Raw genomic sequence first — 18,904 nt, 5'->3', positions numbered from 1 at the left:
GATCTGTAATTTAATGTGTTACATTACTGTATAAATTAATATATATATATATATATATATATATATATATATTCTTCTTTTCTTATTCTAGTAGTCTGATGGCTGAAGAACGCATTGAATTGTTCATTGAAACACTGACAGGAACTGCATTTGAACTAAAAGTTTCTCCACTGGAAACCATAATGTCAATAAAGGCCAAAATTCAGCGATTAGAAGGTCTTTCTTTTTTGTTCTTGAGAAGAAAGTTTGCATTGTTCGATGTTTACAAATGTCTTTTGAGTGTTTGCTATTTACATTATTAATCTATTGCTTATTGTGTATCATTATGTCAGTGTTATAAACAGTTTAAAGCTATGAGTGTGTAAATACCATGTGACTATTTGGAAATAATTACTGCATAGAATTTATTAATTTTATGTTGTGAATATAATATTGATTATGAGAGCCATATGACAGAAAAATTGTTTGTTTGCAGGTATACCCATCACACAGCAACATCTTATTTGGCAATCCAATGAATTAGACAACCAACAGAGTCTCGAGGATTATCAAATAAAGGATGGTTGCACATTAAAACTTGTCCTAGGAATGAAAGGAGGTCCCATAAATACACGAAGAGGTAGGCTTAACAGCAAAGTTTCTCTATGATTAAAGATTATACCATCATTTAATTCAGTCATTATTTTTTATTTAAGACATATTAATAAATGAATTAATTGCCATAGGAAGCAGTTTTTCAGTGGTCTGGCCATTGCCACAGCTAAACAAGGTAACACTCAAAGTGTGCAAAGCACACTACTGGCATGCAAAGCATTCTATTTCTAGAGAAGTCTTGGGGTGTGCCCCACCCAGAAATTTTTTGAAAATTTAACTCCATGAGATTGAATCTTGAGCCATTTTAACTACAAATACTGTATACACACAACATAATGTATTGAATTAAAAGAAGCAAGCTTTTATACATAAGTTGTAGCTATACATGCCTCACTGCTTCATATACAACCCTGTCAATAAAAGCATAACTAACAAATAACTAATATTTAGATGTGTTATGTCAAAAAGTTATTTGGTCGTTGACATCTTCAAGTACTATTGTCATCCTTTTGCCATGTGAGTGCATCCTTAGGATATTAAATTATTTCTTAAATATGTATATATGTTAGATTGAGGGGGACCAAAATCTATATGATCCAAAAGCAAATGGGAATGCTACACTAACATTTTGTCTTGGGAAGTTGAGACTTGACATGTAATAGATATGGTGTTTCAGCATACTTAAAGAAACAGTGCAATGTTGAGAAAACTTGTCATTTTTTTAACAGAGTGTTTAGCTTATGTAATGAGTAGTCATCAACACTAGTGGATTGAGGCTGGCACTTTACAAGAGTTTTAGAGGGAAATCAATAAATTCTTGAAAAATAAGGGTGATTTAAATTTTTACTTTACTCAAGAATGGGTGTATAAGGACAACATTGAAGGGCCGAATGGTTCCTTGTTGTTTGTATGTTACACAAAAGCAGAAAAAAAAACGAATATGTATGGCTGTAAGGTATTTGAAAACATATTTTGGTATAGATTTTAATTATCATATGAAGAATATAGCATTATTAAAATTTCCAATAAAAATAAGTCATTTGTGTGTGTAACATTGCAATTTTTATACTTGATCCCAGAATTAGATTCTTGGTCTAAGGATTTGGTAGAGTTATTTATTCTTTCTGGCCACCTTGCTTGGTATTTTTATTTTATTCCATATGGGAGAAAATTTGAGGAATAAACTACCTGATATAATTAAAGTATTATATGAAATTTGCATTTTATGCCATCTAGATATAAAGGATTGCTACATACGTAGCTATTGAGACTTCAGTGAAGCTTCTAGAAAGTTTACTCGTAAGATGATACAATTATCAATACAATAAGTCTAGATAAGTATTTTCAATGCCCTTAAGTACCAAGATGATGTCAATTTCATCATTATTCTGTTTCTTATCTAATTAATGTAGTTATTTCTTCTGAGAAATACTTAATGTAAACATTTAACAATGATCTAGCTAACCAAATTTTTTACATGTATGTTTAATATAATGTATGAGAAGTATAGCTAATCATTGGAGGAAATGCAATTTTGTTTTGCACATTATTTCAAACATCTATGATAAAATATATACATTATTTGTTGAACTACCTAATGCCTAGTATATCAGTGAAACTGACCATGTAGCAATACATATAATATTCTATTCAGTAAAAGATTAATTATCTAGATTCAAGTACTTTAAATTTAGTCATGCTGAATTAGTTTTTACACTTAATTTTAGCAATCATGAAAACAATTTGATATATGAAGTGAGAGTGAGGAAAGTCAAAGTGTCATACCAAGAGTATTTTTTAATTTGTTTCAAAGAAACCCTAATCATTCATAACATGAAAGAAGTGTTTAGTCCCTGTTTAGAAAAAATTTAATAATCCACTGTGTTGTTGTATTTAGTTCCATTAGAAGAAAGACAACATCTTCAACATGTAGCTGAGTACTTGAAAACAAGAAGGTAAACTTTCAGTTTAAATTAGTCCATTTATCTATGACTCAGTCAATAAAATATTAACTTATCTTTTTTAAAATATGTATTTTGTTATGTGTAGTGATTTTTTCTGAAATATAACATAAAATTAATTTCTTAACTCTAGTTGCAATTGTTTTAGTGAAGGCTACATGTAATGTGCATTGCTGTAGCATTTTTATAATAAGTTATGCTTCAATACCACCATTGGTTTACATTATTGAACTACAAACATAAAATCTTAATTGTAATTTTGAGCTTCATAATTTATATAAGTATATCAGAAGGGTTGAAAGACATTGAAAGTCATCTGTGTTACATTTCTAAACAAAGTGTTGCAAAAACTAAACAGCAATTCTTGGACTTTTATACTACTGACTCTCTTATATTTTAGAAAGATAAGTAAATTTGTAATGAATTAATAACTGATTTTTAGCATTTTCTTTAAGGTACAATTTATTATATATTGAGGCTATTGTAAAAAACATTATAAAATTAAATATTAAATATAGTACAGAATGATTCAAAAATTATCTTCATGGAATCATCATTACTTATAGACTATATTTAGGAATATGTACCTCAGCTTTCTTTCTTGTCCTTGTTTTTATAGAAGAAACTCAATTGTGTTGCACAGTTGTGAAAATAAAAGCATTTATGGTGAAACTAGCTTGAAATCCTAATGATCAATTCCATTTGAGCAAGTAAATATTGCCTTAGTTTAACAATATGAAATAAAACTGTCAGAGATTTTGTTCTTAGTAAAATAAATAGTTAGAATGTGTTTATTTACTGACTGGTATATTATTTGTGAACAGGTAAAATCATCTGATCATGACAAAATAAAATGTTAAAATATAATAACCAATATATAATTCTTGATTTCTATTTCATATATGCCAGTGATTTGTTGATATATTTGATTGAAAAAATTGTTCGAGTTAACCATTTCTGTGGGGCAATGATACTTCATAAAATATGCTTAAGTTAAAAAAAACTATGTTTTAAGTGAATTTTTGTCACTCTTAAGTTGAACTTCATAATCATTTGCATAGTGGAACAACTTTGAAAAAATTGTAAAATTGGAAAAAGCGTATGTTTTGGAGATGTCATAAAAAACATTCAAAGGTATAAACATATTTTCACACATGTAGCATATGAGTTCCACCTTTATAAGTGTTAATTTTCAGACATCTAGCAAGCTTAAGAATCCATTTGGTTTGAGACTTAATCCAGGCTTGTTTCAATTCTTCACCCTCTAGGATTTAACATTTGGGTGTGCAAATTCTTCTGGCTACTCTGACAAAAACATTATTGCCTTTACTAATTTTAAAATAACGTGTCATCTTTTAAGAATATGATTCTTTTTAAATAAAAATGCACCAAATGTCTGTAAGTTTTGGGTCCAAAAATGTACTACTTAAATAGAATTTTTGAATTACAATATATTATATTTGGCTAGTTAGATTATATTAAATGGATAATTTTTAAAAATGTAAAACGAATTAGTAATGAATAAGTCTTTTGTTAAATGCAAAGCTTTGAAATTCTTATATTTTTAGGGAGGAATTGAATGAGGGTCTTCCTAGTGGAAAACCCATGACTGTTGTAATGTTTCAAGATGGAGAAAGAGTACCATATGTACACTGTTGTTGATGTCAATGATGGATCATCTTCTCGTATATCTGGATCTGCGAGGTGAAAATAGAAAAATGATATAAATTAAATTTGTTAGGTGGATGTGACTTTTTAATAAAGACTGTATACAAAGATATGTGACTGAAGCCATGAAGCCTAATCTTTCTAATTACATTCAAATTAAGTATTTTTAAGAATCATCTCAAAATTAATGATATAGGTTTAATTACTATGAATTTGTGATTTACTAGGGAGTTAAGCTATTAAAATGACATTACTCAAATATATTGAATTATTTAACACTAATAGTTCAGCAAATAAGGAAGATTTGACTTTATAGGTATGTTTGCAATGTGATGATAAATCAGATCATTTTATATTAAATTAGAACTCAGATGAAAAATTTTGAATTGATTTCTGAAGTCAGACACTTGTTATTAACACTAAAACAGATCCAGATATATCTTAAATGTAAACATTTCACAAAATATTTTATTTAATCTTGTGTATACAATTTCATAATTCCAACTGGTAGTGTAATTAAAAAAGTCTCACCTCTTCACACAAAAATGGAAATTCCCTCTCGTGCTAGCCTTTGAGATTTGCATGCCACTAACCTTGACCTAATTTCTACTTGAATTCACATGTTTAACGTGAACTGAGCTGTTGCATGATGAGATCATCATGCGACAATAGCCCTCCACCAATAAGAGGAGGTAGCAGGTGCTGCCTCCCAGGGTATTCTTATTTCCCAAAATTTGCTTTGGACCAGGGGTAATGGAAAGCAATCAAATCATTCACTCTGGCTCTATCAGATGAGGTATTCTGCAAAACCAATAGAAAATCATCATGGTGTACAAGTTGACTCAGTTGTCCAATCCAGACATATCCAATTATGTGGACTGTCATGGAAAAAGCCAGCACCAGGGAAGTGACTGCCCACTTCTTTGGCTCGTGCTTGCCTGCTTTAAAAATTGGGTTTCATGGTCACCCATTGCACTGTCTCCAGTAAAATACCTTTCTGGCTGGTGATCCGATAGGGATCCAGACACTTTTTTGGGTCTTCCCAACACACATCCTTCCCATCTTCTTAAAATGGAGCACAAAAGACCCTTGCCACTTACAATTTCTTAGCCACTGGGGTGGTGGACCATGGAGAATTCTCATTGGTTGGGCTTAATGTAATACTATGAGAAATAGGGTGGTAGTCACACTGTCAGTGTATTATGGGTCACAGTAAAGTTGAGGTGAGCACACACCATAAGGTCTGATTGTGCCCTAATCACACTACATGTATTGGCTCAATGACCACTTGTGTGCAGGTGCTTGGTTGGCCATGATCACATTCCACCAAACTTTGCAACACTTCAGGCTCTTTCACCTTTCCCTCCTTGGTTGAGAGAAGATGCAGTCTCCCACGTGTGTGTCCCTATGAAACCTTGTCATTGGGTGTCACACTCCATGGGCTTTCCTCTTTGGTTGCATGTTTGTTGCAGTTACAGTCATGACATGCCCCTATTCCATTCCCATTCGGGTCCTTATCCGTCTGTCTCTGTACCCCTTCCAAGGGTTTTTCATCTCGTTGTTTTTTTCAACGTTGATGAGCATTTTGCCAACAGTACCAGAGGCTAACCAGAGGGTTTCGGTCAAGTTGGAGCTTGACTATATTGTCTTGTTATCCTTTGGCATTCTTCCTCTACAGTTCCATGGGTTCTTCGGGTTTTATCAAATGGATTTGTCCTACTATTTCTTTCCCCATCTCCTTTGTCCCTGGTACCCTTTTCCTTCCCCTTGACTTGGAATCCTGTCACTGGCCTGCATCTGTCCTAGAAGGTACAAGATTTTCTTTCTCTTCAGGCCATTGCACCTGTTCATCATCTTTCTCCAGGCTGTTTGTTGTCCTCGTGTCAAACTGGAGACTAGCGGTCTTTACTAGGTTTGACCTGCTTCATTCTAATTTTTCAATCTGCCCCATTTTACCTTGGAATCGTTTCTCACCCTTAGGTGGGCTTTATCTCCAGATTTTTCGATGACAAAGAGGAATGTTGCAAATGATTATCCTGTCACTTGCAACCCTCTCTTTGGTTTATTCTCCACAGGGTGGTTTCTTTGTTTCCTGCACTGCCCTTCAAACTTACTTTGGCCCTGAATGTTTTGTCAGGCATTCATCACTTATATGCTCTTGGGTTGTGCTTTCCATTTTCTTTAGTTGACTGGCTACTGTTTGCTTGTTCTGAACAGGATTCTGCCTGTTACTTTTATCAGCTGCTCCTGGAGGTGGCTATAATGGGCTGTTAATCAAGTTGGAGAAGTCCTTACTGCGACCTCTCCAATATCTTGTCCATTTTGGTGTTTTTCTTTTTCTACACACATCTCATTCAGACCCACCCTTCTCCTCTATGTCTTCATTCAATGGGTTTCAGTTTGATTACAGCTTGTAAAGTTCTGTTGCTTTTGGGGATGTGATCTTCCATAGTAGCTATTATCCCTCTTAGGTCAGGATCATATGCGGGCTCTATTGTGGGCTTTTCACAACCATTGGAATTTCACAGGGATCCTTTGTGGGCTCTTATTACCCTTCCTCATACCCTTGTTGTCAATCGTTTTAGGTGGTTATATATGAATAACACATCAGTGGGTGTCCCGCTTCCTCCTCCTCAACCAGTCTTCCACATTTCATGGATGCATCACTTCAGGGATGGGAGGCATGGGTTGATTAACTCTTGGGACTCCCTGATTAACTCCCTGGGACCGACCTAATAACCATTTTGTGCTTGTTATAGTTTTTATGCTATAACTTTAATATTTTAAGTGTATGTTTACAAAATTTTGTAGTTTTATAGTAAACATTAGAAGCCTTTTGCACACAAAAAATCAGATTTTTTTTAATGAATTATTTTTACTTATATTTGTCCGTGAAAATATCGATTTCTTTTTTTAACTAGTCTGAGTGCAAAGTGATTTTCATTTTAAGATTTAAAATACTTTTCTTTGTTTCAAAATCTCGAATTTCATTTGCATAACCTCTGAAACCTCCTAAATACATATATACTTTTTTTTTCAATAAATTGTTATATTCCACCTGTTATTACATTTATTACTTGATTCTTCAGCCTGTAGACAACTCATTGAAGTAGAATGAAAAGAAAAATTGTAAAATCAGAAATATAATGAGCAGCTGTTTCCTTTTTCTTCATTATTGGTCATGAAGTTTCAAAGTTCTTTCAACTGCTAAACATATCCCATATATTATCTGTGTTTATTTTACTGTCACCGACAAATTACAAACCCGCTGACAAAAAAGCAATAATTCACCACCCATGTTATAAGACTGTTTATGTACAACCTTAATACAAAACTCTCGAGTGCAATCATGCATGCGTATTTCAGTGAGATGACATTCCCTTTGCTCCGAGAATACAAGATGGAATGTAGCAGTTTATAGTTCCTACAACACTTTCAACAGGAATTTCCCAGGGTAATAAAATTGCAATTAGAATGTGTAAAAACATTTATTATATGGTTCAGAGTTGGGCTGATCCAATAAACATTGTAGGTTCTGAGCCGGGCTTATCCAATTACATAGCAGGTGTTTCAGTACTATGGTCACCCATTTGATGTGTGTGGAATTTTGCAGCATAAGTATATGAAGGTGTTATTTGGGCACATTCTTATAAATGATACTACCCAATCTCACTATCACCACACTTAGAAAGTAAATGAGAAATACATTGACAAACAAAGATTTTGAGGATGTAACCGTGTTATGAAATGTTGCACTTGTGCATCAAACTTGCTAAGCCCTGACGTAAGCCTGGTTTATTCTTCTGGGTGGAGGGGTAGAGATACTAATATTTTAGGCTTCAAATATGAATTTTTGAAGACCAAAAAGTTATCAAATTACTGTACTAGTACACTCAAAATCCCTTTAATTTAGTCGGGTCTCTAAATAAACTGTATGTGGGTAAAAAAAATCCCATTCCTGTTCAGAGCAACAATTAAGTCATCACACTTCAATGGTTTTGACAAAATTATTTTTTACTCCTTCAAGCTATTTAACACAACTGTCAGAGTTACGTAAGGGTAAAAATGTTCTTTCTATTGGTTATAAGCAGTAGCTAAGTAGTAGTAGGTGGGACTAGATAAGAGCTTTCAAAAGATTGGTGCAGTGAGAGGAGCCACTCTAGTAGACTCGCTAAAAATATTGCTATCTCGGCAAATCATAGAGGAGGGAGGTTCTTATTTTATATTTATTGCTTGTCTATATTTCAAATTCGAGTTTCTAATTCGTTAGCTACTTATACATGTTGTATGGTGGGCATAATAAAATGGCAACTGAACAATAAGACAACTGGATGTGTTATGTGACACACAAAATCGATATTTAACATTTTTTTCTTTACATTTCCTTTTAAATTAAGAAATTAAAACATATATAATATCAAAATTTAAATTATAAACTACATTTTGATGCCAATTTCATTGATGTAAGTAGTAAAAATGTTATTTAATAAAATTTTGAAAATAATGCTCCAAAACATCATGACACGTGCACTATAACCTACCCTGGGCGAAAGGGTTAACTGGAAGATTCAGGGTTTTTGATCTGAGGCCAAGAGGTTTTATCCTATCAACGTCCTGGAGTTTTTCATTGTAAGCCATGTTTTGGTTCGTTTTCTCCATTTGCCTAGAAATTGTCTAGTTCTGATCCATTCTGATTTTTATTCAGTGGTTGCTTATTTCAATCACCAGGGCAACACCCATTCTCCATCCCTCTTTACTCATATGTTGGATCTTCTTTTTGGGCCCACATGCTCGATATTCCTATCATTGCATGTCATGTTCCAGGTGCTTTTGCTCTTGTCATGGATTGGATTCCTGTCAAGACAACTTTTATCCGATGGAGTGGTCTCTCAATCCTTTTGTTTTCCAGTGGCTTTGACTTCAGTGGGATAATCCTCACATTGAGACTTTTGCTACATCCCTTAACCACAACTTGCCTTAGTTTTGGTCACAGGTTCCTCAGCTTCTTGCTCTAGCTATTGATGTTTTCAGCCAGGATTGGACCTAACATTTGTCTATCCTCCTGTTCTCTTTCTTCTCCAGGTGATTTCATTCATCCTTATCACTCTGTGTTCAGTCCTTTTGATAGCTCTTTCCTGGCTGTCTCAGCTGTGGTTTCTGTGGCTTCTTCAGCTCCAACTTCCTCTTCTTTTACTTTTTCCTCTGTCTCCATCCCTTCATTACCACCTTCAGTCACTGGTGTTTCATCTCAACCTTCGTATCCTCTGTCTTCACACCTGGTTTTTCTCTGGTCATTGGATAGGTGTTCCGGCTTCTCCTGACTGTTCACCTCTTTCCTGGCTTGTTCATTCACCCTTCCTACATGAAAGTTTCTCAGTGGAATGTTTCTGTCATTGGTTTTTGGGTCCAGGATTTTCCCCTGATCAACCCATTCTTCTTAGTAATGCAGATTTCCGCTCTTGACTTTTGAGTCAGGGATCTTCTGTCTCCTCAGTCTCGGATTTTCTGGCCATCCTGTCCCACACCTTTCATTTTTTTTACGATCCTGCAGGTATTTACCCCTCCTCCACTTTACCTGTGGATGTGTTCCTTCCGGATTTGTCATCTGTCATGCCAGGCTGCCCTTCCGAATGGGGTTATTAATGTGGTCCAGCACTGCCTCACTTTGCCTATGTTCAAGCCACTCTTCCAGTGCTCCTTTTTTTCACCTTTCCTTATGTTTTCCTTCCTTCTATTCGCCTATGGACATCAGTGGTCTGTTTATTTGCCATCAATATTTCACCTACTCTTTATCCTTCTACATATCTTTTCCTTTCTCAGGATTGTTTTTTCTACATAACACCTCAGTGGCTCGTGAGGATAACTCTTCTGTTTAGCTGCTTTCCCTTCTTTCCAGTTCACACCTTTTATCCTCGTCCTCATCTGGATAGACTTCCATGTCCTGTACGTGCTCTTCTTTCTTATATTTCCTGTACAGCTTCCTTCTGTTCCCGCCTCTTTCTTCCTTGGTAACTGTCCTCTTTTCGTGTTCTTTCTCCTTCCACCTTTGCCAATTCTAGAATATCAGAATTCAGTGAGACTTTGACAGAGTAAGTTTTTTTTTCTTTTCAGGGCCCATTTCCCTTTTATTAATGCTCATTGTTTAGATTCTGCTCTGTGGTGAGTGGTGCCTGACAAGGTATTCTTTAAGTGTTCAAATCCGACTGTCAAGCCATGTCGACTTGCATATTATAATTCCATAGCCACGCAATGCACACATAGAGATGGGGTGTTCCACAACATCGCTTGTAGGTTTATCCTTGCAATAGAATTGCTTCATACATTTGCCTGTCTCAGACCATACCCACCCATAGGACTACATAGGTAAAGCAGAAGGGGATAGCTGCCCATCCCTGCCATGCTTTGTATTGAATAAATCGGTATGGTCTGTTTTTAAAAATAGGGTTTCATGATCATCCATTGTGCTGTCTCAGGTATTGTCATTCCACCAGACTCTCCACCGTGTTTTACCCCATTTTCTTTTAGTGGATTTTGAGAGTCCTTATCTCTTTCCAGTTTCAAACTGCTGGGGTGGTGGACCATGAAGACATCCTCCTGAATTGGTTAATAAAATACAAACAAAAAAATAGAAATGATTATAAAACCATTCAGTTGAAATTAGGGCAGTGATGTTCGGCTGGTGTAGATAATGTGATATCCTACAATATGAAACATAAAAACAAATGGGAGTGATACATCAAAATTGCAGTTCACCCCTTCGATTGGGATCCCTCATCCTACCCCTATGTGGATGTCAGTTTCCAGTAGCTGTATTTTGGAGTTAGATTCGAACCAGTCAACATAAATCCTCACACATGTATTACACATGTCTATATTCCTACCTCATTTATACTCCATCAGTGTTGTGGGTCACAGTGGAGGTAATTGCGGATTATTCTGATTTTTTTCCTTCTGCGCCTCCCTCAATGTTTCTTATTCCAAGGATGTTACTATGCTTGGGGTAGTTCTGGTCAGTTTTACTTTTGAGGGAGATAGTTTACTTTATGTAGACATCTTTTCGATACAGGATGTCAGGTTCCCGGATTGATCTATCAATTTATCATATTCACATGTGCCCCGTTCATGAGTCAGGGGGGTATTATGATTCCTTCCAGTCCCATGAACTTGAGATGAAGACGGTATGATCCTATTTCTTACCTCTGCCAGATGGCTGAGTTTCGGATTGTTGTTGACTTCCCAACAGTATGATCCTCATTCTATCCCCACATGAATGTTGGTTCCCAGCAGCATGGATTTTGGATGTAGTTGACTTGCCATGTACGGTCCATTGTGCCCTAGCCACTCTACACCTAGGTATACATTCTTTTCCTTTTATCTACTTTTATAATTTGTGGGATTGAGTTTCATACATATTGCATGGTTTGGATCACTTTCCAGCCATAGTTCTCTCCCAATTGGATGTGCTCCTCTGTTTTCCGTCCATATATGCAACATCTTTTCACAATGGGTGAAGAGTATACCTGGCTCAGAAGTGGTGGAGTACCCCACATCAGATCTTAGAATTTGACTATCTCATTTTAGGGAGTGTCCTTCCACCACTTTCAAAGAATGCTTCTTTCTTTCCCTCGTACCAGTCCCTCCACCTATTCAGTGTGGGATTCTAGCTATTTGTGTGAGATGAGGTAGTGTACCGTATCGGAAGTTATAATTTTCCTACACTGAAAATATATTTCCAATAGGTACTTACCTCCTCCCACCCTTCCTCCCCACTGAAAACCGGTGCTTCCATCTTCTGCCAAAACTCAAAGAGATAGTTTGGTAGAATTGAATAGAGGGAGTCACATGTGTCACAAGAGTATGTTGCACTCTTATTGGTGGATGGTTGACGCATGATGATTTGCATGAGAGATGCATTGGAATCGGTCAATTCCAAAGGAGGGAGAAGGCTTGTAGTATGTGTAAAAAATGTTTTTTGCACATAAAGGGCAGCACTGAACGAGAATAGCTATTTATGTAAGTACCTATCGAAAATACTTTTTCAGTGTAGGAAAATTATAACTTTCAACTGAATCTCTCTGTTTATGTGTATATCTTAATTAAAATTTGGTTTCACATATTATTTAGATAAATGCTTCATTTTAGCCAGTATACTTCAAATGACAAACCATTTTCAAATTAAGTATTCTGAAGTTTACATAAACCTATTCACAAGAAATAACACAATTTTTTTGTATTCATTTCAACAGTAGCTACTCATCTAGTCAGAATCTTACAGATGATGAAGCTGAACTTGCCAGAATCCAAGAAAATCTAAACACTAGGAAAAAAATGAGCCTTCTTCAGGAAAAGATGAAAACGCATGGCATTAAAAAAAGGGTATTTTTTTAATGTTTTGGCATTCAAAATCAACAACATAAGCTATTTCAATTTGTGTTATCGTTAGATAGTTCATTTTGAATTCAAGAATTCAGTTGACTGCAAATTTGTTTTGGTCGAAAAAAGTGTCAACATATAAGGTATTTTGTTTGATTTTTTTTTATATATATGTATATCATTTTTGAGATCACAGCAACTTTTTTTTCTGAATTATTGTTAATTACCATGAGTTTACATTTTTAATTTCTTAATCCTCTCTACTGATATTTTGTTAGTGGCATGCTTATGTTTGATGTAAACTAAATCTTTTGGGATGAATTTGGATGACAAAATAGATTTAATTTTATTAGTCCCAACTTGTTTGTTTCTTTATTAAAGCATTTAGCAGTACATATGGCATCCTTACAACTAAGCCCAGAATATTAAACTAGACACAAGATCTATGATCAATTAAAACTTGTGTATGAAAAATTATGAGTGTAGACAAAGAATAAACAGAGGTTAAATGCATAAAACCTTTGTAAAGCACACACACCGAAATAGTATACTGTGGACTTCTTTACAACACTATTAATATAAATCTTAATAAGATAACAGAGAAAAAAATCACCTAGTAATTATATTTTTGTACATTAATTTTATACATCTTAAATACTAGTGTAAATATATCTTTTTTGACTACCCCTTAACCCTGTGAGGCACATAAATACGGTTTATGTTTCATGTTGAAGAAAATTAGGACAATAATTATAACATTCATTACAAAAATTCAGATCAACTGAAAAAATTTGAAAATTTTAAAGAAACACTGTCGCTTTCACCCAACTTCCACGGACAAAATTATATATATATTCTTTACAGTTCATTTTTATACATGTCTTCGTGATCACCATTTGGTATTCCTGAGAAAATCATCAACAATTAATAACACTGACTAGAAGATTTAACAGTGCAGACAGCTTTTTTTTAATATCTCTAACTTTATTTTGAAATCAAACAAACTTCAATTTTGCGTATTGTATATTGCTTAGTGTAATCAAGTGTTTATTATCTACTGAGTGTTTACTTCTTTACTTATGTTTGCTTTGTATTTTTAGATAAGAAAAATCATGTGACAGTCTGAAACTTGTGAAGTAAAATAGACAAGAATATACCAATTCAAAATCAGTTTTTTACAGAAACTATTCATTTACACTTAATACTAGCACAAGCTTTATAATTCTGCTTTAAGAGAAGGATCCTAAAATTGTTGTAATTTTAATAAGAATTAGAATCCTAGTCCTATCTTTGTCCTAAACTTATAATTAGTTAGCTATCTTGTATTATTATGTCAAAGAAGACCAAAAAAAGGAAGCCTAATTGGTACCACATCACATATAAAAGAAGTGTCATAATCTGTCTTAAAGATTATACTCTGTAGCTTGGGAAAAGTAAAATGTTCTTTTCAAAAGTTAGGTTTAAAGTCTTTGAATTTGTCAAGCTGCCTATATCTTGGAAATGTTGTGGACTTCTATTTGTCATTAATGTGCTTACTAATCAAAATTAAAGAGAATTTTAAATCCTAACTTTTCAGGAAAAAAATTTTTGTTTCATAATATCAAGCTCTCCATTATGGCTGCATTTGATAGTCACACTAACAAAACTTACTTTGCACAAAACTGTGTGCGGACTTGCATGATTGCATGTCCAGAACTCCTTAAATGACTGATTGTATTATGTTCACATTAGAACAATTTCAAACCACACAATTTAAATTGTCTTAGATCTAAAATAGTTGATAGTTAATTCTAGAATAGAAAAAATCTGTGTTGACTACTACATTGCAACAATATTATCTATAAACAATAAAACCCTTCATCACACACACTATTAACTAGTAAAGATAACATGTAAAGATACAGTGTAAAGACACTACTTAATTAATTATCTAAATTTAATCTGTTCTTAAATGTTATTGAACTAATCATCTGTGCTGCTTACTGTTATGTTTATAATTATTTTCAAATAACATTATAGTTCCTAGTGTAATACATAAGATTGAGTTAGCTGAAAGCAGAATAATTTTGTAGTGCCTCAACTGCAAAAACAAAAATCATAATTAGAGGAATTTTACGTACTAAATATCAATAATAAATAACACCGTATTTTAATTTAAACATTTGTACATGTATCTCATTTACCTGCTTATACATTTTATAATGTCATATAATAAGCACTTTCCCCCCAGTGGCACAGCAGTATGTCTGCAGACTTGCATTGCTAGAAACTGTGTTTTGATACCTGTGGTAGGCAGAGCACAGATAGCCCATTGTGCAGTTTTTGGTTTAACTACAAACAAACAATACAATAAACTCTTAAAGTCAACCATTTATAATGTACATTTTATTAAGATATTACCACCATAAGATGACATACAGCAATACCAGTGGGGCAAAAATATCTTATTGAATAAGAATATATACTATACACACTTCAATAACATATAAAATATAGTATTATCAACTATTTTTACAGGGTTATGGAACCTAAAGCCTCCACAGTGTGTTAGTGGCACGAAATTTAAGCATTTTTAAAGCACAACTAGATTTTGTTTTTAATCACATTGGTCAAATATTCAATTTGTGGATGTCTGTTAAATTACATATGTTGCATGTTAGAACTCTTAGTTAGTATGGCAGATTTTCAAGAACAACTGCAATATAGATTTCCCAAAGAAATCATATAATATTTCAGAATATTTTTTTCCCATAACATATGTGGCTCAGCTTTATTTACTACATTGTTGTACTAATTATGGTCAAGTAATAAGATGTGTATTTAGCAAAACTTAAATGTATGAAAGTTAATACTTCATAAGGATTTGAATAACACATTCAGGTGAGCAAGTCATGTTTAGGCATTATAGAAAGCATTTTTATAAAATGGGCTACTGTGAGTAAAATTTCCTGATATTTTATATGTATATCTAAAAGTTATTTAAATAAAATATGTTTAGTTGAAAAATTATTATTTCTGTATATTTTTATTTTTAGTTCAGCTGTATATAAGCTTTTGTAAATAATTAATAATAATAATTTTTTTAGACCAGGAGAAAATCTCGATCAGGATCTGTATCCCTTTCTGCAGCTAAAGTTGGACGAAAGAAATCTCCATTAACAATTGCTGGTGGCACCCACTCAAGCCGTCCTCTTCGTTTACCACCTATTAAAACAACTTCAAAAAAGAGCTCTGAAAATCAATCTGGAAAAAAATGTGCTGTTGGTCTTAACTCACATTCTCAGACTGGTATATCAATTTCAAGTCCGCTTGTGCAAAGAGAATCGGAATTTGATGCAGGTACACCTTTGACAGTTGAAAGCAACAGCAATTACCTGTCAACTCGTTTTCAGCAAGATACAATGCAGAATAATGAAAAAATTTTATCATTGTGGACTAGAGGTAATGGTAGTTCCTCTCACAATAAGGAAGATGATGAACTGGTTGATCTGGCTGCTAGCCTTTTGTCTATACACCTCTCTCAAAGTCGCCAAAAGCCATGGAGGCAAAACCTTTCCAGGCCAAGAGATACTCCTGAATCTCGTTCTTCAAAATATACAAGCTACGAATCTCTACCTCAGTGTGGAAAATCTTCAGGTCTTGGTGTGTCGCAGTGCAGTAACATTTCAACTAATAATGAACTTTTTTCATCCATAAATAATTTACCTCAGAAAGACAGAACTAAGAATAAGGGAAGTATTCCTTCACCTAAAACATCCAATAATAGGTCAAAGAACTCAACTCGACTTATGTCTGAAGGAGGAACTCTTCCCACTGCTTCCAGGCGGTTACTTGACCTGGATCAGTGGCTTCAAAATCGTCCACGAACTACTCCTGTAAAAGGAGATGTGTATAGACCATTTGATGGACTGTTGAAAAATGGACGATTTTGGGCATCAAGAAACTCTTTCAACAATGATCTACAAAAAACAGATTCTTCACAGTCCAATAGTCATCTTTCTTTGAGCAGCTCCTTTAATAGTACAGTACTCAGTCCCCTTTCCCACTCCCTTTCAGATTATCGTGACAGAAGATGGTCACAAAATCAGCTAGTGCCTTTGTTTATTTCATCTCGTGAAAAGTTAAATTCGTCTCCTAAAATATCTGATCAAGCAATGTTGAATAGTTCACAAGACAAATGTGAGTATGATAGAATGTCTTAGTGACTTTCTGCAGAAAGTTTCTTTAAATTTAAATATTTTCCTGTCTTACATAATTTTGCAGTATCGGAACAGATATTTGAATGTAGTTACTTAGATTTAACAAGTAATTATATGATATCATTTACTAACTCCAAACTAATGGAATAATAAGGGTAGTAAGTCAGTCATGGTACATTTACTTCAGCTGTAATATAGATTAATTTTTAATCCAGCTATGTTATAAACGTTATTAGTTGGAAAAGAAAGAATAAAAACAGTTTTAATTTAAATGCAGTTGTTCATAATACATTGATAACGCAATAAAATAGTCATACATTTTAATCTAGAATTGTTTTATAATATAATACTTTATTGAAGCTTGGCATACGGCATATAATAATAGAATGAAAAATTATCAAACAGACAAGAAATTAAAACTGTTTGAAAAACATCCAAGATTTGTGTCTACTGAAAGGAAATAGTTTTTATACAGTATAAAAAAAATTCAAAGTATATAGTACACAATGTACAGATGTTGAATGACTTCTAAAGTCAAGGACACGATGGATCTGCATACAAGTAACTTCAAAAATATCTAACTTTATCTGCATGAAAATGTGAATTTTATTTCAGTTTTCTTGGAAAAATAAATTTATATGCACTGTTCTCTTTTCATATGATTTTTTGATAGATTTGGTGTTTTAAGAGTGCTATAGTCCTCCTCTTTTGAAATTTTAAGAAAAATAGCATATGGCTGAAACACCAACATTTGTTAGTATTTTCTAAATATCCACTGTTATGATTTTAAAGCTTATTAATGAAATTGATTATCTGCTGTTTACATATATTGTTCTTTGTTGATTCACATGTTGTTACTCTCAGGAATTGTTCAAATATGACACTGTAATAGGTTGAGCTACAGAAGTCAAAGGCAAACTTAAAGTTTTTCATTGCATTTAAATGTTTTATGACCCAGTTACTGTCAGTCACATGTGTAGACTTTGCATTTATAAATAATGTTTGAATAAAAGTAAAATGTATAATTGTTTGTAAGCAATTCCAAAAAAATTAAAACTTTTATTATTTATTTTTTAATAAAACTCTTATAACAGTCATTTACAAGTTAATTGAGTGAGGTTTTTTTTTTTCTAATCATTAATATTTACTACTTGTGGTGGCAAAAATCTTGATAAAGTTGAACACATGAGCCCACATAATTCAAAATAACATGTTAGAGGCATCATTGAAATTTGTATGTATTTGCAGATTAAAAATTCTTTTAATTTGAATTGGGACTAGTTTTCTTGGATTGACATCACTTCATTTACATATTTTTTGGTAAATTCTGTATAAATTAATGATAAATTTATAAGCATTAATAGATCTTTATTCAAAAAACAATTAATTGTATGTATCATTTCAGTAAGTAGAACAGGAGCAGTTTATTATTCACATGTTTAGAAATTTTTACTTTACCAATCAGGTTCTCATTTCATGCTGTGTAAGAATATTATGTTTTTGAGTTATCTGCATATATTTAAGTGATTCTCCAAGTTTGTTTTTTAAACATGAAAAATTTGTAATAACTGTAGTTTTATCTTTATTCGCAACTTATGTTTATGACTCATTCATTAGAATAATCATTTATCTTTTCTCTGAATAACAGCTAAAAAAAATGGAAAGCCAACATCTCCAGCTGCTAAAAATGAAGGTGTATCTTGTCGTAAGGTATGTTTTTGTTTTATTCTAATACAAGTAAAAACTGTTTTTGACTGTGCTTTCTTTTAATTAAAACATTAGATGTATTTATATTTTTACCTGTAGCATTTTATTCTATAAATATTAAAGATGTTTTTGTCAATAGAATGAAATGATTGAAGTAAAAAATATGAATAAAGACTAAAAAAATCATTATTGATTGTACAGTAAAATGCTTCAGGTTGAAATGTAGATAAATCTAAAATTTTCTTTAACATAAAGTGTGAAAAAAAATGTTTCTATATATATACACACACACACACACACACACACACACACACACACACACACACACACACACACACACACACACACACACACACACAGTACGTACTAACTTCGTAGTAATAATTTAAACTTAACTTACTA

General features: G+C 33.2%; 1 protein-coding gene across 2 annotated transcripts in view; it reads left to right on the top strand.

Moving 5' to 3' along the window:
- LOC111085145 overlaps positions 1-18,904 on the top strand; it is a 44,707-nt gene that overhangs the window by 14,473 nt on the left and 11,330 nt on the right. For both annotated transcript variants that reach the window (XM_022382482.1, XM_022382481.1), the window contains 7 exons: positions 92-216; positions 476-619; positions 2,492-2,549; positions 4,124-4,259; positions 12,470-12,599; positions 15,683-16,775; positions 18,444-18,505. In XM_022382482.1, coding sequence (XP_022238190.1) covers positions 4,183-4,259; positions 12,470-12,599; positions 15,683-16,775; positions 18,444-18,505 — 1,362 coding nt within the window. In that variant the 5' untranslated portion in view covers positions 92-216; positions 476-619; positions 2,492-2,549; positions 4,124-4,182. The remainder of the gene's footprint in view (positions 1-91; positions 217-475; positions 620-2,491; positions 2,550-4,123; positions 4,260-12,469; positions 12,600-15,682; positions 16,776-18,443; positions 18,506-18,904) is intronic.

The sequence above is a fragment of the Limulus polyphemus genome, unplaced genomic scaffold (genome assembly GCF_000517525.1).
Source record: "Limulus polyphemus unplaced genomic scaffold, Limulus_polyphemus-2.1.2 Scaffold252, whole genome shotgun sequence".
Lineage (NCBI taxonomy): Eukaryota > Metazoa > Arthropoda > Merostomata > Xiphosura > Limulidae > Limulus > Limulus polyphemus.
The sequence above is the reverse complement of the archived record's forward strand: the minus strand, read 5'-3'. Positions and strand labels throughout refer to the sequence as shown.